Below are 26,932 nucleotides of genomic sequence, written 5' to 3'. Positions count from 1 at the left end.
TTCAAAGCTTGACTGCCTCTGAATATGGAGGTTCCCCACAGTCACCATGGCTAGTAGCTGCTGACAGAGCCCTCCTCCACAAATCTGCCTAATCCCCTTTGAAAGCTGTTTCTTCGTGCAGCCATCACTCCATTCTCTGGCAGTAAATTCCACTTTCTAATCATTCTGTGTAAAGGATTTTTCTTTGTCCAGAGGGTTAAACATTTCTCTTTTTCAATTCTCCCCATCTTGAGAATAATTTTATGAGCTTCTATCCTGTCCCCTGATAGAGATGACAGCTGACCCATCTTGAAGATTTATTAGGGCTCAGAGAATGGTTATAACTGCGAACGAGACATGAAAATTGACGAAGACGCCTTCTATATACAAAAACATGTGCTGGGTATTTCTTATGCTGCACAGAACCTCTGATTGGCCCTCAGCATCTTCTTGGAGAAGAGTGACAAGTGGAGTTCCCCAAGGATCTGTCCTGGGGCCTAAATGATTTGGATGAGGGATTAGAGGGGAGACTTATTACATTTGCAGATGATACTAAACTGGGAGGGGTGGCAAACACAACTGAAGACAGCAACAGAATACAGGATGATCTTGATAGGCTCGAGAAGTGGGCTAAACTGAATAAAATGGAGTTCAATAGGGACAAATGTAAAGTTCTGCATGTAGGTAGGAAAAACCAGATACACCAATATAGGATGGGGGAGACTTGTCTTGGCATGTATGAAAAGGATCTAGGAGTCTTAGTAGACCATACATTGAACATGAGTCAGCAGTGTGCCTCAGTGGCTAAAAAGGCAAATGGGATTTTGGGCTGTATCAAATGGAGTATCATGTCCAGATCCCAGGAGGTGATGGTACCGCTTTACTCTGCTCTGGTTCGGCCTCACTTGGAGTCCTGTGTTCAGTTTTGGGCACCCCAGTTGAAGAGGGATGTTGACAAACTGGAACGTGTCCAGAGGAGGGCGACAAACTCGGCGAGGGGTTTGGAGACGTAGGAGGAAAGGTTGGGGGAGCTTGATCTGTTTAGCCTGGAGAGGAGACGACTGAGAGGGGATCTGATAACCATCTTCAAGTATTTAAAAGGCTGCCATATGGAAGATGGAGCTGAATTGTTCTCTCTTGCCCCAGAAGAACAGAACAGAACCAATGGGATGAAAATAATGGAAAAGAAATTCCATCTAAACATCCGGAAGAAGTTCCTGACAGTCAGAGCGGTTCCTCAGTGGAACAGGCAGGGGAGGAGCGTCTGGGAGTCCCAGCTCACTTCAGGTAGGTCCATGGGTGGCCGAGTGAGGCTGCCTACAGCAGCAGAAGATAACCAGGTTCCAGGAGCACCTTAAAGACTAACCACATTTGGGGGCAGGGGAGGAGCATTTCTGAGTCATATAATCATAGAAACATAGTATCGGAAGGGACCTCCTGGGTCATCTAGTCCAACCCCCTGCACAATGCAGGAACAATGCAAGACTCTTGGTAATTACAGCCGCCTACTCTAGCTGCTCAAGGACCGACAGTTTGATGATTTGTTGTAAAATTTTGACAGCTATTGACGCAAACTGATGGGTTGTTAGTTACCTGGATCATCCTTTTCCCCTTCTTGAAGATAGGGACGACATTTGCCTGCCTCTAATCTTCTGGCACTTAACAGTTCTCCAAGAATTGTCAAAAGTAATAGACAGAGGCTCGGAAATTAGATCTACATGTTCTTTTAGTACCCTTGGATGCAACCCATCTGTCCCAGAGGATTTGGTTTCATTTAATGAAACTAGTTGTTTATGGACAACTCCTACAGTGATCCTGGGCCACAACTCCCACCCCTCAGCACATGAAATGATTTTGCCACGTTGAACACGATTCCCTTTGCAAGAGAAGACTGGGGAGAAGTAGGAATTGAGCAGTTCAGCCCTCCCTTCAACACGTTACAGTTTCTGGTCCCTGCAATGGTCCTGCCATGTCCCTATTCTTTTTCTTACTTTGAATAAAGAACCCTTTTTAGTTGTTTTTAGCATTTCTTGCTAGCCTAAGCTTATACTGAGCTCTAGCTTTTCTAACGCTCTCCCTACAAGCCTTGGCTATTTGTTTATATTCCTCCTTGGTTATAAGGTCTTCCTTCTATTTCCTAAATGAGTCTTTTTTATTACTCAATTCTTTTGAAAGCTGTTTATGGAACCACCCTGGTTTCTTTAGGTTCCTCTCAGTTCCTCTTCTCAGGGGAATTGTCTGGTTTCACTCTTGAGAAACTCCCAACGTTCTTGGGCTTCCATCTCCTTAAGTTTTTCTGACCACGGGATTCTACCCAACATAACTTTAAGTTTATTAAAATTTGCTCTCCTGAAGTCCCTCCTGTTTGTGTGACCACGTACAGCTTTTCTCTTCCCCAAGATCACAAACTCCAAAATCACATGGTCACGACTACCAAGCACACCCACAACTTTTACCTCTTCCCTGTTGGTGAGAATCAAGTCTAAAGTGATCCATGCGGCGGTCACCTCTAGGCTGGACTTCTGCAACTCGCTCTACGCTGGCCTGCCCTTATCCTTGATCCGGAAACTGCAACGGGTCCAGAACGCAGCAGCCAGGGTCCTCACAGTAACACCTCGGAGGTCCCACATCCAGCCCATCCTCCAGCAGCTGCGCTGGCTCCCAGTTGAATTCCGGATCAGCTTAAGGTGTTGGTTATCACCTTCCAAGGCCATACGCGGTCTGGGCCCAGTACACCTGAGGGACCACCTCTCTGTCTACACCCTTCAAAGGGCCTTGAGCACTACCACCTCCAACCTCCTAGTGATCCCTGACCCCAGGGAAGCTCTCTTGACCTCAACCAGGGCCAGAACGTTCTCCATCCTGGCCCCCACCTGGTGGAACAAGCTCCCAGAGGGAATCAGTGCCCTAGCAGAGCTTAAACCAGGGGTAGAGGGAAGGCAAATGGAAGCCACTTTGAGCCTCCTTCGGGTAGAGACAGGCAGCATCTAAGAACCAACTCTTCTTCTTCTTCTTCTTCTTCTTCTTCTTCCTCTTCTTCTTCTTCTTCTTCTTCTTCTTCTTCTTCTTCTTCTTCTTCTAATTAATAAAATAAAATAAAACAGCAGACCCCCACCGGTTGCCCCTTCCACTTTCTGGGAAATGAAGTTGTCATGAAGACAAGTGAAGAATTTTTTGGACTTTTCATTTTTTAGGAGAGCTGGTCTTCCATCAGATATCTGGGTAATCGAAATCTCCCATGGCCACTCGGTCCCGCCCCTCTGAGAGATTTGGAGCATCTTGGAGCATCTCGTCCAAGTCCTCTGCCTGGCCTGGTGGTCTATAGGAGACCCCCACCACCATACCACTCTTGTTTCCTGCTCCCTTTCCGCAAATGTTGTCAGGCTTTTCTGCCCTGGGCCGAGTGCGGAAAGAGCTGTGTAGGGAAGGCCCAGCCCTTCCAAGCACCAGGCAGGAGAGAAGCCACCCCACTGTGGACCTCCTGAGAAGCAGCTGGTGGCCAGAGGGGCCCCGTTGTCCACGTGACACTGAGGAGCAGCTCTTGGGAGGCCTCCGGGGTGGGCGAGTGGTACATCAACACAGGACACCTTGCCGGGCACCAGAGAACCCACCCAGCAGAGCACCCCTTGGCAGGCTGGGAGGGGGCCAGAGGCTTGCCCAGCGCACAAGGCACTCGCCAGGGGGAGACGGCTGCCCCCAGGGACTCCTGCCTGCACACTCCCTGATGCTTGCAAGCTTCTTCTGTCTCTTTCTTGACCTCTGTAGAGCCCCCCCTTCTTGGTCACTCACAGATTGAACTGTTTGTGCCCTCCATTGATAGCCTGCTCTTCTTCCTGGCAGGGGACCAAAGCAGCTGACAGCCTTCTCTTCTCCCTCCATAAACAACCCTGTGAGGTAGGCTAGGCCGACAGTGTGGGACGGGCTGAGGATCACCAAGCAGATTCCCCTGCCCATGTGGGGGTTCCCATCTGCTTCTCACGGATCTTTGTTGGACTCTCTGGCCCCCAATGTTTTCCATTCCTTTCGGAGTCATTTCAGAGTCTCTCCTCAGTCATTTCCCCTTCTGGAATGGCCCCTTCCTTCCTGCCTGCCTGCCTGCCTGCCTGCCTGCCTGCCCAGAGTGCTGACCTCGGTCCTTTTCCCCCAGCAGAAAACACAGTCTTGTCCTGGCTGTGTCGCGGAAATTCAGCCTTCTTGCCATTGAAGAGAAGAACTTAGGGACAAGGCTTTAAAAGATGAAAGCAGCAAGGTTTACTTTTACGTGCACAGAGAGAGAGTTCAGAACGCCCCAGATTCCTCTCCGGGCTCATTATTAAGGCAGCCCTATTCCGTCTACGGCTCTCCCATTGGCTAATTAGTCAATGAGCTCACATTATAATATTCTACCACGATACATCTCTAGATTTTCCCAGTGTAGGCCTCATACCCCCCCACCCCCACCCCAAATGATGCTAAGCTTTCTGCTACAGTGTCTGTGTCCTTGCGTTTGCTCTTATCTTGTAACATACTAGCCTGAGTCTACTTACTATTTTTCTACGTGCTGACCTTCTAGCATGTAATGGCTTCACACTGAGACAGAAGACTCCATTATATTCCTAACAGCTGCCATGTAGACCAGCTGTCCCCAACCCCTGGTCCGTGAACCGGGACCGGTCCGTAAATCAGTCGGTACCGGGCCGCAGCTCCTCCTTGTCCTCCTCCCCGGCTGCTGCCTCGGGGGCTGCCCTGCCACTCTGCTGCCGGATCACCTTTGGTGCTCTCCAGCGGCCGCCATGGCTGGGGCTCCCCCTTGGTGTGGCACTGGGCAGCTGCTGCTGGCAGAACCCCCCAGCGGGCGGCAGGAAGTCAGGGGCGCCAGCGGGAAAGCAAGTGGAGCAGGGGCTCAGCTGGTGGCAACGTCCCTCAGCAAAAGACTACATCTCCCCCCCATGGCCTCAGTAAAATTGTCAAGCGTTGACCGTCCCCGGTTATAAAAAGGTTAGGGACCACTGATGTAGAGAATGGAGCACAGTTGTTCTCTCTTGCCCTGGAGGGACGGACCAATGGGATGAAATGGGATGAAATTAATTCAAATGAAATTCTGTCTCAACCTCCGGAAGAAGTTCCTGGCAGTCAGAGCGGTTTCTCAGTGAAACAGGCTTCCTCGGGAGGTGGTGGGTCCTCCATCTTTGGAGATTTTTAAACAGAAGCTGGATAACCTTCTGACAGAGGCTGATTCTGTGAAGGCTCAAGGGGGTGGCAGGTGACAGTGGGTGAGCGAGAGGGTTGGGAGTGTCCTGCATAGTGTGGGGAGTTGGACTAGAAGACCCAGGAGGTCCCTTCCATGATTCTATTATTCTGTGATTCTGGAGAACAGATCCTTCTCCTGGATGCTTGAGGCTGATCCTGCACTGAGCAAGGGGTGGGACTAGATAGCCTGCATGGCCCCTTCCCACTCTAGGATTCTAGGAGTCTAGTTCAGCAGTGGAAGGGGCTGCCTAAGGAGGTGGGGAGCTGCCCCTCACTGGCCGTCTTCAAGCAGCGGCTGGACAGATCCTTCTCCTGGATGCTTGAGGCTGATCCTGCCCTGAGCAGGGGGTGGGACTAGATGGCCTGCATGGCCCCTTCCCACTCTAGGATTCTAGGAGTCTAGTTCAGCAGTGGAAGGGGCTGCCTGAGGAGGTGGGGAGCTCCCCCTCACTGGCCGTCTTCAGGTAGCGGCTGGACAGATCCTTCTCCTGGATGCTGGAGGCTGATCCTGCACTGAGCAGGGGGTGGGACTAGATGGCCTGCATGGCCCCTTCCCACTCTAGGATTCTAGGAGTCTAGTTCAGCCGTGGAAGGGGCTGCCTAAGGGGGTGGTGAGCTCCCCCTCACTGGCCGTCTTCAGGCAGCTGCTGGACAGATCCTTCTCTTGGATGTTTGAGGCTGATCCTGCCTTGAGCAGGGGGGTGGGACTAGCTGGCCTGTATGACCCATTCCCACTCTGGGATTCTATTAGTCTAATTCAGCTGTGGAATGGGCTCAGCAGGGCTCTTCTGAGGGTCTTCTCAGGGGAAGGCCTCGGCCTCCCTGCCCTGTGGCTGGCTCTGCAGAGGAACTGGCTGGCCCCTGGGGGAGATGGGAGGCTGGAGTGGAGGGATCCTCCATGGCCTGAGCCAGCAGGGCTCTTCTGTGGTCCTTATCAGGGGAAGGCCTCGACTGCTGTGCCAATTGTTGGCCACACACAGGAACTGGTTGGTCTCTGTGTGCGAGAGGAAGCTCTGTGAGACAGGACACTCATTGGTGCAATCCAGTAGGGCTCTTCTGATGTTTTTCTGAGATTAAGAGGTTGACGTCTCTGAATGTTCTGCAAAGACCTTTGGGAGATATAGTGACCATATCTGATACTGCCTTGAGTGGGGGGGGGTTGGACGAGACGGCCTGTCTGGCCCCTCCCAGTTCTAGGATTCCCTCTGTGAGTCTGTGGCTTGTGCTGCACACTGTGGTCTCTACAGGCTGTTTGGTTTCCAGTCCCTCCGCTAATGTTTCCTAGCATGGAGTTTGCGTTCTCTGCTCCAGGACGGAGACTTCATGGGATGTGATTTACTAGGGCTGATGTCACACAGTAATTATTTGCCATTTCAGGAACAGTTTGGGTTTTTCTGCACTCCATAAATTTAGCATCATGCTTGCCTGGTGAAGACACTATATTCTGGGCGCTCCACATGACGTCGCCAGTCTCCTCCATCCGGCCAGCAAACTGCTCCCAATATCCGCCATTTTAAAGTGTGCGTTGGTGAATCCCCAAAAGTGGTTCACCAACCTGAAAAGTGCTATCCCCCGGCAGACAACCAGCAGGCCCCCAGCACAATAATGTATGGAGGTGAAGAAGTGCTACCTCCGCCTCCAATGTCCCGTCCTCACCCCCGGGTAACACCCGGGGACAGGAAGAGCTTTTTAAAAATGGAGAACAGCCTCGAGCAACGAATAAGCAGACATGCACCTCGGCCAAGATTGTCTGTGCCTCTATGAATATGCGGAGAAGCATTTAAACAAATCAGTATATCTTTATACGGAAGTTCACATGTCAATCAGCCATGCCAGGAGGGGATTGGCTGGCCAAAGTGATTGACAGTGGTAGTCAGGGTAAAGTGCAACAAGCCTAAAGTGCCTTATTTTCTCTCCTGGCGTTTCCGGCAGCGAGGGGGGAGACGAGACGTGCGAAAAGCGGCCATTAACATGTGAGACAGCTTGAGAGGTGTGTGGAGTGCTTCTTGCGCTTTGCCATCCAGCAGGCTTCATGCCATAATGCCCAATGTGCGGGAAAGCCCTTTGTTTGTTCCCATACAGCCTCATTGTGTGTTCCCTGGACAGATTGGGAGCAGCTCCTTTTTCCTCCAAAAAACAAAACAGCAAGAAACCTGAGCAAACCTTCCGGACACTGGTGGGAGACCTTTTCCATGGGGGGACATTCCCCTCATGTTTGAATGATGGGACACCCCCTCCTCCTTCTGCATTCTCACAATCAGCTGCCTGAGGGTTTAAGAAAATCGGCAGCGGGCGGTGGGGGGGGAGGACTCAGGGCAACACTGCAGGGCTGTCACTGCACCGTGATGATACTGACACCCCCCTTTTGGGGGTTGACAGAGGTCACAGGCCTGTCCAGCACACCACTGGTACTGGTTAGCATCTCTTGACCAGTCCTTCCGGCTTATTATGCAATATTGTCAAGGCCATAATTCTTGGAAAACTTTTACAGAACAGCGCAACTAAAAATAACATGCCGTGTCATCAGCATATTCCTTCAAGTCTGACAAATCCTTCACCAGAACTGTGGGGGGGGGGGGAGTCAGCTGAGCAGGGAGATTGTGAGGGAGATTGTGAGGAGGAAAAAAAGTGACCAAGAGGAAGTTCCTCAGAAGAGCCGGCCCAGGCAGCTTCCGCTTTCATGCAGACAGGGTGAGCCACTCCTGGGGCCGGTCCCCCTCCCATGTGACCGACGGTGGGGGGCTGGGCATGCAAGGGAAGGGGGGCAAATGGCACCGGCGGACTCCTTGTGGCACATCTGAATCCACCATCTATCACATGACCCACCACAGGAGGAATCCCCCCCCCCGGAACCCGCCCTGGTGATGCTACTGAACGACAAGGCATGAGAAAAAGCTGATTTTCACACAAGTCTCTACGAAAGGAAGGTTCTTTTCTTCAGGCTTGTTGCTGACCTCACATTCTTCCTGGTTCTAAAAAATCCTAGAGTGGGAAGGGACCACCAGGGTCATCTAGTCCAACCCCCTACACCAGTGGTTCTCAATCTGGGGGTCGGGACCCCTTTGGGGATTGAATAAACCTTTCACAGGGGTTGTGGCAGGGCGAGCGGTTTGGGCAGGGGAAGAGTACTGCCCCTGTTGCTGGTCCTCCTGCAGATGCCCAGACTCAGCCGCCAGCCGCTCTAGCAGGGTCTCCAGCACAGGGCAGTCTCCCGCCAGCCACTCCAGGTGGGGGCTCAGTTCAGCGGGACAAGAGGCAGAAGTGAACTGAAAGGCCAGGATACAAACCCAATTGATATGCAAGCACGAACAATGGATCTTCACACCACGGGTCAGTTTTAGTTTAATTTCTATGAAAGAACACTTGCATAATTGTATGGTTGGGAGTCACCACAACATGAGGAACTGTATTAAAGGGTTGCGGCATCAGGAAGGTTGAGAACCTCTGCCCTACACTATGCAGGAACTCACAATTACCTGCCCACCCACGGTGGCACCAATCTCATGCCCAAGTGATTCCCCCCTCCCACAGACAAACCCAGAATCCCTGGTCAGTCTGGGCTGGAGGAAATTCTGTTCCCGAACCAAAAGTGGCAATGGCCATTTCCCTGGGCATGCCAGAAAGGGACGCAAGAGCCAAGCAAGTACACGATCCCTCCTGCCCTCCCACAAAAAAATCTGCCTAAATTCAAAGTATCAGCATTTCTGTGAGATGTGCATCTTGCCTCTGCTTCAGAATGTCCAGTCCAGGGCAGAGAGGCCGAGGCCTTCCCCTGAGAAGACCCTCAGAAGAGCCCTGCTGGGTCAGGCCAGGGAGGGTCCCTCCAGTCCAGCCTCCCGTCTCCCCCAGGGGCCAGCCAGTTCCTCTGCAGGGCCAGCCACAGGGCAGAGAGGCCGAGGCCTTCCCCTGAGAAGACCCTCAGAAGAGCCCTGCTGGGTCAGGCCAGGGAGGGTCCCTCCAGTCCAGCCTCCCGTCTCCCCCAGGGGCCAGCCAGTTCCTCTGCAGGGCCAGCCACAGGGCAGAGAGGCCGAGGCCTTCCCCTGAGAAGACCCTCAGAAGAGCCCTGCTGGGTCAGGCCAGGGAGGGTCCCTCCAGTCCAGCCTCCCGTCTCACCCAGGGGCCAGCCAGTTCCTCTGCAGGGCCAGCCACAGGGCAGAGTGGCCGAGGCCTTCCCCTGAGAAGACCCTCAGAAGAGCCCTGCTGGGTCAGGCCAGGGAGGGTCCCTCCAGTCCAGCCTCCCGTCTCACCCAGGGGCCAGCCAGTTCCTCTGCAGGGCCAGCCACAGGGCAGAGAGGCCGAGGCCTTCCCCTGAGAAGACCCTCAGAAGAGCCCTGCTGGGTCAGGCCAGGGAGGGTCCCTCCAGTCCAGCCTCCCGTCTCACCCAGGGGCCAGCCAGTTCCTCTGCAGGGCCAGCCACAGGGCAGGGAGGCCGAGGCCTTCCCCTGAGAAGACCCTCAGAAGAGCCCTGCTGGGTCAGGCCAGGGAGGGTTCCCTCCAGTCCAGCCTCCCGTCTCACCCAGGGGCCAGCCAGTTCCTCTGCAGGGCCAGCCACAGGGCAGAGAGGCTGAGGCCTTCCCCTGAGAAGACCCTCAGAAGAGCCCTGCTGGGTCAGGCCAGGGAGGGTCCCTCCAGTCCAGCCTCCCGTCTCACCCAGGGGCCAGCCAGTTCCTCTGCAGGGCCAGCCACAGGGCAGAGAGGCCGAGGCCTTCCCCTGAGAAGACCCTCAGAAGAGCCCTGCTGGGTCAGGCCAGGGAGGGTTCCCTCCAGTCCAGCCTCCCGTCTCACCCAGGGGCCAGCCAGTTCCTCTGCAGGGCCAGCCACAGGGCAGAGAGGCTGAGGCCTTCCCCTGAGAAGACCCTCAGAAGAGCCCTGCTGGGTCAGGCCAGGGAGGGTCCCTCCAGTCCAGCCTCCCGTCTCACCCAGGGGCCAGCCAGTTCCTCTGCAGGGCCAGCCACAGGGCAGAGAGGCCGAGGCCTTCCCCTGAGAAGACCCTCAGAAGAGCCCTGCTGGGTCAGGCCAGGGAGGGTTCCCTCCAGTCCAGCCTCCCGTCTCACCCAGGGGCCAGCCAGTTCCTCTGCAGGGCCAGCCACAGGGCAGAGAGGCTGAGGCCTTCCCCTGAGAAGACCCTCAGAAGAGCCCTGCTGGGTCAGGCCAGGGAGGGTCCCTCCAGTCCAGCCTCCCGTCTCACCCAGGGGCCAGCCAGTTCCTCTGCAGGGCCAGCCACAGGGCAGAGAGGCCGAGGCCTTCCCCTGAGAAGACCCTCAGAAGAGCCCTGCTGGGTCAGGCCAGGGAGGGTCCCTCCAGTCCAGCCTCCCGTCTCCCCCAGGGGCCAGCCAGTTCCTCTGCAGGGCCAGCCACAGGGCAGGGAGGCCGAGGCCTTCCCCTGAGAAGACCCTCAGAAGAGCCCTGCTGGGTCAGGCCAGGGAGGGTTCCCTCCAGTCCAGCCTCCCGTCTCCCCCAGGGGCCAGCCACTTCCTCTGCAGGGCCAGCCACAGGGCAGGGAGGCCGAGGCCTTCCCCTGAGAAGACCCTCAGAAGAGCCCTGCTGGGTCAGGCCAGGGAGGGTTCCCTCCAGTCCAGCCTCCCGTCTCACCCAGGGGCCAGCCAGTTCCTCTGCAGGGCCAGCCACAGGGCAGAGAGGCCGAGGCCTTCCCCTGAGAAGACCCTCAGAAGAGCCCTGCTGGGTCAGGCCAGGGAGGGTCCCTCCAGTCCAGCCTCCCGTCTCCCCCAGGGGCCAGCCAGTTCCTCTGCAGGGCCAGCCACAGGGCAGGGAGGCCGAGGCCTTCCCCTGAGAAGACCCTCAGAAGAGCCCTGCTGGGTCAGGCCAGGGAGGGTCCCTCCAGTCCAGCCTCCCGTCTCCCCCAGGGGCCAGCCAGTTCCTCTGCAGGGCCAGCCACAGGGCAGAGAGGCCGAGGCCTTCCCCTGAGCAGACCCTCCGAAGAGCCCTGCTGGGTCAGGCCAGGGAGGGTCCCTCCAGTCCAGCCTCCCGTCTCCCCCAGGGGCCAGCCAGTTCCTCTGCAGGGCCAGCCACAGGGCAGGGAGGCCGAGGCCTTCCCCTGAGAAGACCCTCAGAAGAGCCCTGCTGGGTCAGGCCAGGGAGGGTCCCTCCAGTCCAGCCTCCCGTCTCCCCCAGGGGCCAGCCAGTTCCTCTGCAGGGCCAGCCACAGGGCAGAGAGGCCGAGGCCTTCCCCTGAGAAGACCCTCAGAAGAGCCCTGCTGGGTCAGGCCAGGGAGGGTCCCTCCAGTCCAGCCTCCCGTCTCCCCCAGGGGCCAGGCAGTTCCTCTGCAGGGCCAGCCACAGGGCAGAGAGGCTGAGGCCTTCCCCTGAGAAGACCCTCAGAAGAGCCCTGCTGGGTCAGGCCAGAGAGGGTCCCTCCAGTCCAGCCTCCCGTCTCCCCCAGGGGCCAGCCAGTTCCTCTGCAGGGCCAGCCACAGGGCAGAGAGGCCGAGGCCTTCCCCTGAGAAGACCCTCAGAAGAGCCCTGCTGGGTGAGGCCACGGAGGGTCCCTCCAGTCCAGCCTCCCGTCTCACCCAGGGGCCAGCCAGTTCCTCTGCAGGGCCAGCCACAGGGCAGAGAGGCCGAGGCCTTCCCCTGAGAAGACCCTCAGAAGAGCCCTGCTGGGTCAGGCCAGGGAGGGTCCCTCCAGTCCAGCCTCCTGTCTCCCCAAGGGGCCAGGCGGGGGGGGGGGCAAGGGCGCTCCCGCAGGCTGGCCGGTGTGGGACACGCCCCTGTGGGCGGCGGCCGGGCGGGGAGTACAAGAGGCGGCCGCGGGGCTGGGTGCGGCGGGTGTCGGGGCTGGGGGCGTCGGGGCCGTCTGTTGGGCCAGGTCTTCGGGCAGGATGTGGGGGTGCTGGAGGTGGGGCGCGTGGCTGTGGCTGGTGGCGCTGCAGGCGGGAGGTGAGTGGCTGCGGGGCGTGCTCTTCCTTGGGGCCGGGCGGGCCCTCGTGGTGGTGGTGGGCGCGGGCCTCTCCGGCTGGGCTGCGCGGCTTCCCCGGGCGGAGCGTGTGCGCGGCAGGCATGGCCCTCCCGGGCGGGGGAGTCGGGGCGGCTCCCGGGGCCGGCCGTGCCGCTGACCTGCCGCTGGGCTGGGCTGGGCTGCGGGCTCAGGGCCGGGGGAGGCGAGGGGAGAGGCGCGCGGCCGGGCGGGGGACGCGGAGAGGACCACCCCGGCATCCCCCCTGCAGGACCCCCCCCCGCCCGTCCCCTCCCCTCCCCTCCCGGGGGGCTGCCCTGGGTGCGTGGGGCCCGAGCAGCGGGGCCAGCCAGCCAGCCAGTGGCGCCTTGGCGGCCTCCCGAGAGGGTCCCGCTGCTCTCGAGCGAAGGGCCGGGGGTCGTGGGCAGCAGGAGAGGCGACGTCGAAGGGCCCAGCGGCTGTCCGAAGGCTGCGGAGCACTTTCTTACCCCCTCCCCTCCCCTCCCCTGCGGACTTAGTTCCATTGGCCGTGTTAGTTTCATTTCCCAATGAGAAAAGAGTGGGAAAGTTTCACTGCAAGGGGAAAAGTTACTTTTCTCAGTCCCCCTTCTCCCCCCCCCCCCGCATCAGATTTTTAAATCGGCGCAGCGAGGTTCGGTCTCCGGGCGGGCGGGGGGCCTGGTGGCGGCTGGCCGGTGCGCGGCGCGATGCAGCAGCAGCAGCAGCAGCAGCAGCAGCGTGGGGCGGCGTTAGAGCCGTCTCGGGTGCGGCAAAGGAAGCGTTGCTGGCGGCGGCGGGTGGCTGCGTGGGCTGCTCCCGGGTGCGCAGGCCGGCGTCGAGGCGCGAGGTTGGTGGGCGCGCTGAGGGGGGTCGAGTGCATGGCAGTGGGGGACGGATCGGTAGGCGATTTGCGGCTCCCGCGTCGTCAGGGAGGTGGGCAGCGATGTAGGCTCCGTCCCAATGGGCAGGGTCCCCGGGGGGGGGGGAGCAGGGACCTTTCTGAAGATGGAGTGGTGGGGCCGGAGGACTGAGCTCGCGGGCTGCCAGGGCAATCTGCAAGACGAGTCCCCCGCCGGTCAGGCATCCAAGGGTACTAAAAGAACTTGCAGATGTCATCTCTGAACCTCTGTCCATTGTTTTTGACACTTCTTGGAGGTGAGGTGTCAGACAATTGGAGGTGGGCAAATGTTGTCCCCATCTTCAGGAAAGGGAAAAAGGAGGATCTCGGTAATTATCGACCCATCAGCTTGTCATCTGTAGCTGGCAAAATTTTGGAACAAATCATCAAACAGTCAGTCCTTGAGCAGCTAGAATTGAGATATGTGATTTCTAAGACTCAGCACGGGTTTGGCAAGAACAAGACATAGCAGACCAACCTTGTCTCTTTTTTCAAGAACGTGACAGCCTCGCTGGATCAGTGGACATAGTTTATCTGGATTTCAGTAAAGCTTTTGACAAGGTTCCACATTATATTCTTGTTGACGTTGGTAAAATGCAGTATGGATCCTAATTCTGTCGGGTGGATCGATAACTAGTTGACTGATGATACCAAAAGGGTGCTTGTTAATGGTTTAGCATCCTCTTGGAGAAGAGTGAAATTTAGGTAGAAAAAACCATGAATACCAATAAAGGATTTTGTTTATTTTATTTTATTTATTTTAGACTTATATAGAATCATATAATCATAGAGTTGGAAGGGGCCATGCAGGCCATCTAGTCCAACCCCCTGCTCAATGCAGGATCAGCCCTAAGCATCTTAAAGCATCCAAGAAAAGTGTGCATCCAACCTTTGCTTGAAGACTGCCAGTGAGGGGGAGCTCACCACCTCCTTAGGCAGCCTATTCCACAGCTGAACTACTCTGACTGTGAAAATTTTTTCCCTGATATCTAGCCTATATCGTTGTACTTGAAGTTTAAACCCATTACTGCGTGTCCTCTCCTCTGCAGCCAGCAGAAACAGCATCCTGCCCTCCTCCAAGTGACAACCTTTCAAATACTTAAAGAGGGCTATCATGTCCCCTCTCAACCTCCTTCTTTCCAGGCTGAACATTCCCAAGTCCCTCAACCTATCTTCATAGGGCTTGGTCCCTTGGCCCCAGATCATCCTCGTCGCTCTCCTCTGTACCCTTTCAATTTTAACTACGTCCTTCTTGAAGTGAGGCCTCCAGAACTGCACACAGTACTCCAGGTGTGGTCTGACCAGTGCTGTATATAATGGGACTCTGACATCTTGTGATTTTGATGTGATGCCCCTGTTGATACAGCCCAAAATGGCATTTGCCTTTTTTACCGCTGCATCACACTGCCTGCTCATGTTTAGTTTACAAACCACAAGTACCCCAAGGTCTCATTCACACACAGTGTTACCTAGAAGCGTATCCCCCATCCAGTAGGCATGCTTTTCATTTTTCTGACCCAGATGCAGAACTTAAATTGCATCTTGTTCTCATTTGCCCATTTTTCCATTGTGTTCAGATCTCGTTGAACTCTGTCTCTATCTTCCGGAGTATTTGCCAGTCCTCCCAATTTGGTGTTGTCTGCAACCTCGATGAGTAGTCCCTCCACCCCCTCATCTAGATCATTAATAAATATGTTAAAGTACCGGACCGAGCACCGAGCCCTGAGATACCCCGCTACTCACCTCTCTCCAATCTGATGAAACACTATTGACAACAACTCTTTGAGTGCGGTTCTCTAACCAATTCCCTATCCACCTAACTATCTGAAAATCCAGATTGCAGTCCTTCAATTTATCCATCAGAACATCATGGGGAACCTTATCAAAAGCTTTACTAAAATCCAAGTAAATGACATCAACCGTATTTCCACGATCCAGCAAACCTCTCACTTGCTCAAAAAAGGAAACCAGGTTGGTCTGGGAGGACCTGTTGGAGACAAATCCATGCTGACTTCCTTGGATCACCAAATTGTCCTCCAGATGTTTGCAGATCGCTCCCTTTAATATCTGCTCCATTATCTTCCCCACAACAGAGGTCAGACTCACTGGTCTGTAGTTTCCCGGGTCATCCTTCCTCCCTTTTTTGAAGATCGGAATAACGTTTGCTCTTTTCCAGTCCTCCGGGACATCTCCAGTCCTTAAAGAGGTTCCGAAGATGATGGACAAGGGCTGTGCAAGTTCTCTGGAAAGTTCTTTGAGTACTCTCGGGTGCATTTCATCCAGACCAGGGGATTTGAACTCATCCAGTGCAGCTAAATGCCTCTCGACAACCTCTTTGTCCATGTCAACCTGCCACCCAGACACTATCTCTTGACTACTGCCATCTCTAGATGTGCCTAAACCCTTTGACCTGTGGGAAGAAACAGATGTAAAATAGGCGCTGAGCCCTTCTGCTTTCTCTGCATCCTCCGTTAGAGTTTGTCTATCCGCACCCAACAGTGGGCCTATTGCCTCCTTTACTTTACGTTTGCTCCTCACATAACTGAAAAATCTTTTCTTGTTACAGTGGGCTTCCCTGGCCAATCTTAGCTCACTCTCAGCTTTGGCCTTTCTTATGATTGATCTACAGTGCCTAGTAACCTGTAGGTACTGTTCTTTAGAGCTCTGTCCTTCCCAAAAAGTATCTAGGAGTCTTAGTAGACCATCCATTGAACATGAGTCAGCAGTGTGACTCAGTGGCTAAAAAGGCAAATGGGATTTGGGCCTGTATCAAATGGAGTATCATGTCCAGATCACAGGAGGTGATGGTACTGCTTTACTCCCCTCTGGTTCAGCCTCACTTGGAGTGCTGTGTTCAGTTTCGGGCACCCCAGTTGAAGAGGGATGTTGACAAACTGGAACGTGTCTAGAGGAGGACAACAAAGATGGTGAGCGGTCTGGAGACCAACATGTATGAGGAAAGGTTGGGGGAGCTTGGTCTGTTTAGCCTGGAGAGGAGACGACTGAGAGGGGAATCTGAGAACCATCTTCAAGTATTTAAAAGGCTGCCGTATAGAGGATGGAGCAGAGTTGTTTTCCCTTGCCCTGGAGTGAGCTTTCATCCAATGGGATGAAATTAATCCAAAGGAAATTCTGTCTAAACATCCAGAAGAAGTTCCTGACAGTGAGAGCGGTTTCTCAGTGGAACAGGCTTCCTCGGGAGGTGGTGGGTTCTCCAACTTTGGAAATTTTTAAACAGAGGCTGGAGAGCCATCTGACAGAGAGGCTGATTCTGTGACGGTTCAAGGGGGTGGCAGGTGACAGTGGAGGAGCGAGAGGGTTGGATTAGATAACCCAGGAGGTCCCTCCCAACTTTATGATTTTTTGTTTCTATGATTCTACCTAAACATTGATCTTAAAATTCTTGTTTGAATGTTTTTTATTTACCTACATTTTAAGTCGCCACCATTATTATTATTATTATTGTTATTGTTATTGTTATTATTGGATTTATTACCCACTGCTCCTAGCAAGCTGGTTCCTGGTGGGTTATAACATTTAAAATCCCACAATAAAATATAACCACCGCCACCTAAAACCATGACCAACTAACCCTTCCCCCACCCCTGTGTCCGACAACTCCCCCAATCCGACACCTCAAGGGAAAGGATGCAACGGGAGGAGAGCCTGGCGTCCTGGCTGAACTGAGGAGGGGGCCTTGATCTAACCCTACAAGGGTGGGCCCACATAGAGCTCCATTTTGGAGAAAGGCGGATAATAAATGCCTGGAATAAAATTAAATAAAGAAGGCTGAGCCACAGGGGAGAGCAGTATATAAATATAAGAAATAGATAAATAATATATATTCAATTCATTTAATTCATTCCTCCACTGATGGGTTGTGAGCTCACCCCTGGTTCCTCCTCATGTTGGTTTATCTCCCCAGGACTCACCTCTGCCAAAGAGACCCCCACCCAGGATCTCACCTACCGAGTGGGGGACACGGCCACCCTCCTGCTGGAGATCCCGCCGGGGTCCAACATCTCCAACCTCCTTTGGAGGTCTTCCTCCAGGGGCTCCTCGGAGGCAGTGGCATCATGGCAGCCAGGGACCCCCCTGACCGTCCTGAACCCGGGATATTTGGGGAGAGTAGACTTCCTTGAAGGGAGGTGGGCCTTGGAAATCCGCAACCTGACCCTAGCCGACGGGGGGTGCTATGAAGTGGTGGAGCTCCAGGATCCCCTGGAAGTCACCCTGAAGCAATACAACCTGGTCGTGATCGGTAAGTTCCTTTCTTCATTTCTTCATTTCTCTTCTTCACCCACCCCGACCGGCTCAGGGCAGAGTACACTGCTAGTCACAAACATAATTGGCCTAAAGGTCAAGGTCTCCCCTGTGCAAGCACCAGGTCATGCCTGACCCTTGGGGTGACGCCCTCCAGCGTTTTCATGGCAGACTCAATACGGGGTGGTTTGCCAGTGCCTTCCCCATAATTGGCCTAGGTAGCGTTAAAACCATAAAGCCTTTAAAACTGCTCTCAATGCAGACATTAAAACTTTGACACATCTCAGGGTGATCCATGCAGTCCACTGCTGGGATCTTCAGGAGCCAGGAGAGCCCTGGCTGGGACCCTTGGCCCCAGAAGCTGCTCCACACAGTACAGGACAGGCTGGTTCCCCAGCAGTCATCCACCCGCCCCCCGCAACAGGGAACCCAGAAGATGGTGCTGCACCCCGTTGTTCTCCCTGCCGGCCTCCTGCCACGCTCTTCCGAGTAAACGGCCCCCACAGCCCCAGTGGGGACACTCAAGGCACTCTGGACGTTTCTCGGGGCTGCTTCTTTTCTATGCCGTAGATTCCCAGAGTCAGAAGGGACCCTGGAGGTCATTCAATCCACCCCCTGCTCAGTGCACCTCCTCAAGCATCCAGGAGAAGGATCTGTCCAGCCGCCGCTTGAAGACGGCCAGTGAGGGGGAGCTCTCCATCTCCTCAGGCAGCCCCTTCCCCTGCTGAACTAGACCCATAGAATCCTAGAGTGGGAAGGGGCCATGCAGGCCATCTAGTCCACCCCCTGCTCAGTGCAGGGTCAGCCTCAAGCATCCAGGAGAAGGATCTGTCCAGCCGCCACTTGAAGACGGCCAGTGAGGGGGAGCTCTCCATCTCCTCAGGCAGCCCCTTCCACTGCTGAACTAGACTCCTAGAATCCTAGAGTGGGAAGGGGCCATGCAGGCCATCTAGTCCCACCCCCTGCTCAGTGCAGGATCAGCCCAGGAGAAGGATCTGTCCAGCCGCTGCTTGGAGACGGCCAGTGAGGGGGAGCTCCCCACCTCCTTAGGCAGCCCCTTCCACTGCTGAACTAGACTCCTAGAATCCTAGAGTGGGAAGGTGCCAAAGAGACCATCTAGTCCCACCCCCTGTTCAGTGCGGGATCAGCCTCAGGCATCCAGGAGAAGGATCTGTCCAGCCGCTGCCTGAAGACGGCCAGTGAGGGGGAGCTCCCCACCTCCTGAGGCAGCCCCTTCCACTGCTGAACTAGACTCCTAGAATCCTACAGTGGGAAGGTGCCAAAGAGGCCATCTAGTCCCACCCCCTGCTCAGTGCAGGATCAGCCTCAAGCATCCGGGAGAAGGATCTGTCCAGCCGCTGCTTGAAGACGGCCAGTGAGGGGGAGCTCCCCACCTCCAGAGGCAGCCCCTTCCACTGCTGAACTAGACTCCTAGAATCCTAGAGTGGGAAGGGGCCATGCAGGCCATCTAGTCCACCCCCTGCTCAGGATCAGCCTCAAGCATCCAGGAGAAGGATCTGTCCAGCCGCTGTTTGAAGATGGCCAGTGAGGGGGAGCTCCCCACCTCCTTAGGCAGCCCCTTCAACTGCTGAACTAGACTCCTAGAATCCTAGAGTGGGAAGGGGCCATAGAGGACATCTAGTCCCACCCCCTGCTCAATGCAGGATGAGCCTCCAGCATCCAGGAGAAGGATCTGTCCAGCTGCTGCTTGAAGACAGCCAGTGAGGGGGAGCTCCCCACCTCCTTAGGCAGTCCCTTCCACTGCTGAACTAGACTCCTAGAATCCTAGAGTGGGAAGGGGCCATAGAGGACATCTAGTCCCAACCCCTGCTCAGGGCAGGATCAGCCTCAAGCATCCAGGAGAAGGACCTGTCCAGCCGCTGCTTGAAGACGGCCAGTGAGGGGGAGCTCCTCACCTCCTTAAGCAGCCCATCCCACTGCTGAACTAGACTCATAGTGTTGGAAGACATCCAGGCTATCTGTATCTGGAGATTTTTGGTGTAGGGATGTCTCACCTGGGCATGGAATTCGGGGTCACTGTGGCTGGGCAGGTATTTATGAGTTCCTGCCCATGAGGTCCCTTCCAATTCTAGGATTCTGTGAGCTTCCTCTGCAGAGTCTTCCTTAGGGGTCTCGCGACCAAGTGCTGACCCTGCTTAGAGTCTGAGGTCTGCAGAGGCCAGGCTGTCCCCCGCGGCCTTCCATCGTTCCAGAATCCAGCCCCCCCACACAGACACACCTGCACATCTGCCACAGAAGGGAGCTCAGGCTGCAGACGAAGCCACTCCAGCAACCTGGCAGGAGCAGCAGAACCTTCCTGCCGTGTATCCCTGCAGGGAGAGTGGGCCCGTGGGGGCAGGGGGTCTGGGCACCCACTGGGCATTTCCTCGGCACCGAGGCTGCTCAGCTTGCTAGAAACAGGCCTGAGGCCTGAGCAGAAATGGTCCCAGACTCCAGAGGGGAGCTCCGGGGAGTGGAGCAATGACCCAGACCTGTCCTGGTTGTCCTGCAGCCACTGAGCCCCTGCTGGGCAAGGCGGTCAGAGATGCACAGAGCTGGAAGGGATCTCCGGGGTCATTGCAGGGCACCATGGGCACAATGCAGGAAATTCACAACTCCCCCCCCCTCCCCACACACACACACATCCGACACTGCCCCAATGACCTCCAGGATCCCCCAGCCTGCCTGCCTGCCTGGAGGAAGACGCCTTCTTGATGGGGGGGGGGGTCCATCCTGCAGGTGGCCGAGGAGCCGAAGACGCTGATGGGGAGGCTCCGCTTCAAAGCCCTTAATTTGGGAGGGCCCCCGCAGCCTCTCTGTCGGCCTCTTTGGCTTCCCGGCTTCTTCGCATCCTTGTTCCTGTTTGCTGCTGCACCTGCCATGGCCCCTGGAGGTCTCCGGCCATGCAGGTGATTGGCAGGTGACCGAGAGCACTTCCCCGGGAGAGAAGGGCTGCTCTGGAGGGGGGAGCCTCCTCTCCACCCGCCTCATCCTCCCTAGTCCCCACCCCCAAAACCCCCAGTCTTTCCTGACCCCGAAGTGGTGACAGGCCTTTCCCTGGTACGGGACAAGGGGCCACCAGAGCCAAGCCCGGGCTGAGCCCTTCCTGACCTCCCCCACTCATCGGCCTCGATCCGGGCGCCTGCCTGGGGGTCCCTCCACAGTGGGGCCACCCCTGGCCTCTCCTTCCTGTGCAGGCTGAGTGTTCCTCCCGCTTCTGTCCATGTTTACTCCCCCCCCCCCGTCCTTTCCCAAAAGCAGGCATGAGTCCCACAGGGGATGAGGAGACATGCTACCCCAATGGGCGGCACCCCATAAAACGTAGCCCTGTCAGGCCCAAACGGCTACCCCCCCAAACCCCCACCCCCCACCCCACCCCACCCCGCGGCATCAGGCGGGTTTCCAGAGGCATCTGAAGCACAACGGAGGAGACCAAGCAAGGGGGCTTGGGGCTGAGGGGCTCCCACCTCACAGATCAGTTTGTGGGGGGGTGTGTGTGAGGGAATTTCCTACGGTGCCCTTCTGCATTTTGTTGGTGTCCCCCCCCCCTCCTTCTCTGCACAGGCATCTCGACCACGGGGATGGTGTCGGGCAATGGCAGCTGCAGCTTCTCCCTGGAGTGCAAGGCGGGTGCTGGGGCGAGGGACCGCGTGGAGTACAGCTGGGGGCCCGGACTGAAGGGCCCCGTCCTCCCCGTCATCCTGCACCCTGGAGACAAGGAAAAGTCCTTCACCTGCACGGCAACAGCACTCGGCACAAGGCACTCCCTCCAAGTCTCCCCCTACGAGGAGGCCTGCTCTTCCTCCTCTTCCGCCACCAGGGCTGCAGGTGAGGAACCCCTCCCCCCCCCAGAAGAAAGGGCCCAGCCGATCCCAAAGGGAGGAGACCCTCACACCAGGCCAGACCAGCCGGGGGGGGGGAATTGGTCCTCTTCCCCATCACCCTCCTGGGAGATAGTTTCATGAATGTGCCAGGATGCCCACCGGCAGCTGCCCATGCTTGAAAAAGGAAGTAAAGCCAAGGATGGAGCATGCTGGAGTCCCTCCAGTCCAGCCTCCCGTCTCACCCAGGGGCCAGCCAGTTCCTCTGCAGGGCAAGCCACAGGGCAGAGAGGCAGAGGCCTTCCCCTGAGAAGACCCTCAGAAGAGCCCTGCTGGGTCAGGCCAGGGAGGGTCCCTCCAGTCCAGCCTCCCGTCTCACCCAGGGGCCAGCCAGTTCCTCTGCAGGGCCAGCCACAGGGCAGAGAGGCCGAGGCCTTCCCCTGAGAAGAGCCTCAGAAGAGCCCTGCTGGGTCAGGCCAGGGAGGGTCCCTCCAGTCCCGCCTCCCGTCTCACCCAGGGGCCAGCCAGTTCCTCTGCAGGGCCAGCCACAGGGCAGAGAGACCGAGGCCTTCCCCTGAGAAGACCCTCAGAAGGGCCCTGCTGGGAGGGTCCCTCCAGTCCAGCCTCCCGCCTCACCCAGGGGCCAGCCAGTTCCTCTGCAGGGCCAGCCACAGGGCAGAGAGGCCGAGGCCTTCCCCTGAGAAGACCCTCAGAAGAGCCCTTCTTGGTCAGGCCAGGGAGGATCCCTCCAGTCCAGCCTCCCGTCTCACCCAGGGGCCAGCCAGGTCCTCTGGACTAGACCCTGGAGCCACGGATGGCAATGCCCATTGCTATGCTGCAGGGTGTCCCAAGTATTAGCAGTGCCTTCAGTACAGCACTACCCGAACTGTACAAGTCTCAGGTGGGAGAGGGTGAGAAAGCCCGCCCTGCCAGGCCTGATTGGCCAAAACTCTAGCCTATTACAGCGCCCTCCTTCATGGAACCTGGAGTGCTCCCAGCCCCAGATGAGAGAGACCCCTTGCCCTGCAGTACAGCTGCATTTACTGTGGCGTCATGAGATCCCCACAGAAGTCCCCCGGTTAAGGTTGTCAGCCTCCAGGGGGGCCCTGGAGATCTCCCAGAGTCCCAGCTTTCCTCCAGGTGACCAAGCGTAGTTCCTGGGGAGAAAGCGGGCTGGCTGGGGCTGGGGCAGGGGTGAGGGCGGGGTGGGGTCGTGGGCTCCGTCCCGCTGATGCCGCCCCCCTGCCGCCTTCTCTCTCCGCAGGGCTCCTCCTCGCCCGCCTGCTGGGGCCGCTGCTGCTGCTGCTGGTGGTGCAGTGACCGGGAAGAGGCCGTCCCCGTCGGAAGGGAGCCTGGCCGGCCCTCCAACTGGCCGCAGAAGATAGCCAGCCCCAGCCGCAGCCCTCCTCTCCTGGCTGAGCCTCCGCCCCTGGCAAGAGGGCAGACAGCCCCACGGGCCGGGGGGTGGGGTGGGGCAGCCTTGTCGGCGGGGACCGGCAGCCGCCAGCCCACCCGCGGGAAGATTGCAGCGCCCCAAGCGGTGGGGGAGGGGGGACGATGCTCTGCAGTATCCGGACTGTCCGGCAGGTGGCGCTGAGAGGCCGCGCAGAGCCTGGCCGGATTTCGGGGCGCTTTGGAGAAGGACGGTTACACTTGCTCAAAATGGACTTCTCCTCTCAGCTCCGCTTACTCTGAGAGAATCGCTTGGATTTCATTTTTTTCTTTTTTTAATCTCACTGGGTGCTGCCTAGATTCTCTCCTGCATCTCCTGCACCTTCGGGGCTGGCCCACCGGCCGCTTCCGTGCTCTGGCCTGCGTGAGCCGCGCACAATAAACGGTACTATCAGCTGGTTGTTTCCGCTCTGTGGACCCCTGAGCTGGAGGGCTGAGCTAGAGGTGCCAAGCAGGGTTCTAGCTGCCCCCCAAACAGCCACGTGCTTCTCGGCCCCCGGTCGTGGGAGCCCAGCCCTGCAAACTAAGCGAGCGCCTCTGAGCCTGCGGAGATTCTTCTGTTGCATAGTCTTGTTGGGCCTCTGTCCTGGGGGAGCTGTTGCCTCAACAGGCCCTCGCCCCTGAGGACAGTCAGGAGTTGTTGGTTTGCCCAGCTGCATGGCGTCCATCCTTGCAAACCCACAATTTACGAACATCATAATAACGAAAGCAACAAGAACAAGAATAATCTGCAGCAGGGACTCCGGGAAGCTCCGGGAAACTCCGGCCCCAAATAGGGCTAGTCCTGAAGCTGCTCCTGGCCTCGGAGGCTCTTTGCTCCTGCTGCAGACAGCCTCCCCCGGCCACCCCTCCGGATCTGTCTACCTGAGCCCAACTCTACACCTGGATCACCCTGTTCTCAACAGTGAAAACTTCCTTTGCCAACTAACAGGCCAAAAAACTGGGCTAAAATGAATTTCAATAGGGAAAATCAAATGCATTCCTATGGGATGGGTGAGACCTATCTTGAAGGGCTGCCATATAGAGGATGGAGCAGAGTTGTTTTCTCTTGCCCCAGAGGGTCGGGTTGAAATTAATGTAAAAGGATTTTCAGCTAAACACCCAGAAGAAGTTCCTGACAGAACTGTTCCCCAGTAGAACTAGCTTCCTCTGGAGGGGGTGGGTTCTTCTTCTTTCGAAGTTTTTAAGCAGAGGCTACAGAGTCATCTGGCAGAAATGCTGATTTTATGAAGTTGGGCAGATGGTGAGTGGGGGGGGCAGGAAGGGATGGGCCAGGGTTTGCCTCTTGTGGCCCTTCCTTGCAGACCATGAGGGTTGCTGATACCTACTGTGGGATGGGAGGGGAATTCCCTCCAGGCCAGGCTGGATTCCGGAGATTTTCTTGGTGGAGAGATCACTTGGGCATGAAATTGGGGTCACTGTGGGTTGGCAGGTAGTTGTGAGTTCCTGCATTGTGCAGGGGTTAGACTGGTTGACCCTGTTGGTCCCTTTCAAATCTAGGATCTATGATTCTAATTCATCAGTCCAAGGATTTATCTGGGCCAGCCAAGTGCTGCAGACCCAATCCAAGAATGCGATGTAGACACAGTATGTGATCTCTCCCCCACCAACCCAGAGTGAACAGGACCTTGGACCCCTCTGCTTCTGTTGCCAGACCCCAGAAGACCTGATGACCCTCAGAAGAGCCCTGCTGGGTCAGGCCAGGGAGGGTCCCTCCAGTCCAGCCTCCCGTCTCACCCAGGGGCCAGCCAGTTCCTCTGCAGGGCCAGCCACAGGGCAGAGAGGCCGAGGCCTTCCCCCGATAAGACCCTCAGAAGAGCCCTGCTGGGTCAGGCCAGGGAGGGTCCCTCCAGTCCAGCCTCCCGTCTCACCCAGGGGCCAGCCAGTTCCTCTGCAGGGCCAGCCACAGGGCAGAGAGGCCGAGGCCTTCCCCCGATAAGACCCTCAGAAGAGCCCTGCTGGGTCAGGCCAGGGAGGGTCCCTCCAGTCCAGCCTCCCGTCTCACCCAGGGGCCAGCCAGTTCCTCTGCAGGGCCAGCCACAGGGCAGAGAGGCCGAGACCTTCCCCTGAGAAGACCCTCAGAAGAGCCCTGCTGGGTCAGGCCAGGGAGGGTCCCTCCAGTCCAGCCTCCCGTCTCACCCAGGGGCCAACCAGTCCCTCTGCAGGGCCAGCCACAGGGCAGGGAGGCCGAGGCCTTCCCCTGAGAAGACCCTCAGAAGAGCCCTGCTGGGTCAGGCCAGGGAGGGTCCCTCCAGTCCAGCCTCCCGTCTCACCCAGGGGCCAACCAGTCCCTCTGCAGGGCCAGCCACAGGGCAGGGAGGCCGAGGCCTTCCACTGAGAAGACCCTCAGAAGAGCCCTGCTGGGTCAGGCCAGGGAGGGTCCCTCCAGTCCAGCCTCCCGTCTCACCCAGGGGCCAGCCAGTTCCTCTGCAGGGCCAGCCACAGGGCAGAGAGGCCGAGACCTTCCCCTGAGAAGACCCTCAGAAGAGCCCTGCTGGGTCAGGCCAGGGAGGGTCCCTCCAGTCCAGCCTCCCGTCTCCCCCAGGGGCCAGCCAGTTCCTCTGCAGGGCCAGCCACAGGGCAGAGAGGCCGAGGCCTTCCTCTGAGAAGACCCTCAGAAGAGCCCTGCTGGGTCAGGCCAGGGAGGGTCCCTCCAGTCCAGCCTCCCGTCTCACCCAGGGGCCAACCAGTCCCTCTGCAGGGCCAGCCACAGGGCAGGGAGGCCGAGGCCTTCCACTGAGAAGACCCTCAGAAGAGCCCTGCTGGGTCAGGCCAGGGAGGGTCCCTCCAGTCCAGCCTCCCGTCTCACCCAGGGGCCAGCCAGTTCCTCTGCAGGGCCAGCCACAGGGCAGAGAGGCCGAGACCTTCCCCTGAGAAGACCCTCAGAAGAGCCCTGCTGGGTCAGGCCAGGGAGGGTCCCTCCAGTCCAGCCTCCCGTCTCCCCCAGGGGCCAGCCAGTTCCTCTGCAGGGCCAGCCACAGGGCAGAGAGGCCGAGGCCTTCCTCTGAGAAGACCCTCAGAAGAGCCCTGCTGGGTCAGGCCAGGGAGGTTCCCTCCAGTCCAGCCTCCCGTCTCACCCAGGGGCCAGACAGTTCCTCTGCAGGGCCAGCCACAGGGCAGAGAGGCCGAGGCCTTCCCCTGAGAAGACCCTCACAAGAGCCCTGCTGGGTCAGGCCAGGGAGGGTCCCTCCAGTCCAGCCTCCCGTCTCACCCAGGGGCCAGCCAGTTCCTCTGCAGGGCCAGCCACAGGGCAGAGAGGCCGAGGCCTTCCCCTGAGAAGACCCTCAGAAGAGCCCTGCTGGGTCAGGCCAGGGAGGGTCCCTCCAGTCCAGCCTCCCGTCTCACCCAGGGGCCAGCCAGTTCCTCTGCAGGGCCAGCCACAGGGCAGAGGGGCCGAGGCCTTCCCCTGAGGTTGCCTCCTGGCTCTGGGATCCAGAGGTAGACTGCCCCTGAGTGCTGAGGTTCCCTTTAGTCACCATGGCTAGGAGCCTCCAATGGACATCTCCATGGTGCTTCTCTTTTTAAACCATCTGTGGCCATCACGGCCTCTTCTAGCAGCGAATTCCACATTTTAACCACTTGCTGGATATTTCTTTTTGTCCATCCTGGAGCTACTTCCCGTCAGCTTCACTGGATGCCCTCATGTTCTCGTCTTTTGAGGCACAGAGAAAGAAGGCTTTTTGGCCTCTCCTCCATGATTAATTTTATCAGCCTCTGCCCTTCTTTATCTCTTTTCTAAACTGAAATTGCTTTCTCATCCCGTCCTCCCGCAATCCACGGACGAGCCCTTCTCAACCTGGACTGGTGACGCTGGTCAGGATCCTCCGTGGAGTTCCTTTCTGCAGTTCAGAGCAGCCCCGCGGGGCTGGAGAGAGGAGCTGTCAGCGAGCGTCATGGCTGAGTGGGGATTCGAACCCGGGTCTGACAGGCTCCCCGCTCCACCCCCGCCCTGCCCGCTCAGGGTCTTTTGGGCTTGGACGCTGCTTCTCAGGGGGCCGTGCTGGGAAGCAAAGAGTCCGTGGAGAAACTGCAGCATCCAGGAAGGAGCGGCCGCCTCCCCTTGAGGGGAAGAGCCCCTTGCTGAGCTGCTGTCTGCGGGAGAGCTGCCTGCCTCTGGCCACGGCAAGATGGAGATGGAGGACGTCTCTCCCTCTCTGGCCGGGAGCTGGGAAAGCCGAAGCCAGCCGGCAAGGAGTCCTCTGAGGTGCCCCCTCCCCCACCCTCCACTGCAGCCGCAAACTGGCCGGTCACAGGCCCCCCATCCGCACAACGCCAGCCGAGGACCCCCAGCCTGCACAGGCAAGACCCGGTGTGTGGGAGGGAGAGGGGGATTCAGCCCCCCACCCCACCCCCTCTGCCCAGTCTGTGGCAGCTCTG

At 57.4% G+C, this 26,932-nt stretch overlaps 1 protein-coding gene across 1 annotated transcript; it reads left to right on the top strand.

Annotated features, from left to right (window-relative positions):
* The first annotated feature begins 12,003 nt into the window (after positions 1–12,003).
* On the top strand, positions 12,004–22,951 carry LOC143827412 (SLAM family member 9-like). The gene is made up of 4 exons (XM_077316976.1): positions 12,004–12,105; positions 16,945–17,280; positions 20,847–21,110; positions 22,368–22,951. Exons 1-4 carry the CDS (start codon positions 12,048–12,050, stop codon positions 22,421–22,423), a joined length of 714 nt encoding a protein of 237 aa, XP_077173091.1. The 5' UTR covers positions 12,004–12,047; the 3' UTR covers positions 22,424–22,951.
* The last annotated feature ends 3,981 nt before the right edge of the window (positions 22,952–26,932 follow it).

The sequence above is a fragment of the Paroedura picta genome, chromosome 1, assembly GCF_049243985.1.
Source record: "Paroedura picta isolate Pp20150507F chromosome 1, Ppicta_v3.0, whole genome shotgun sequence".
Taxonomy (NCBI): domain Eukaryota; kingdom Metazoa; phylum Chordata; class Lepidosauria; order Squamata; family Gekkonidae; genus Paroedura; species Paroedura picta.
Note: the sequence above shows the minus strand (reverse complement) of the source record. Positions and strands in the feature narration are given on the sequence as shown.

Coding starts and splice junctions, on each gene's coding strand:
- LOC143827412 (XM_077316976.1), top strand. CDS start 12,048: ATGTGGGGGTGCTGGAGGTGGGGCGCGTGGCTGTGGCTGGTGGCGCTG. Junction 17,281..20,846: donor ATACAACCTGGTCGTGATCG/GTAAGTTCCTTT, acceptor TTCTCTGCACAG/GCATCTCGACCACGGGGATG. Junction 21,111..22,367: donor TTCCGCCACCAGGGCTGCAG/GTGAGGAACCCC, acceptor CTCTCTCCGCAG/GGCTCCTCCTCGCCCGCCTG.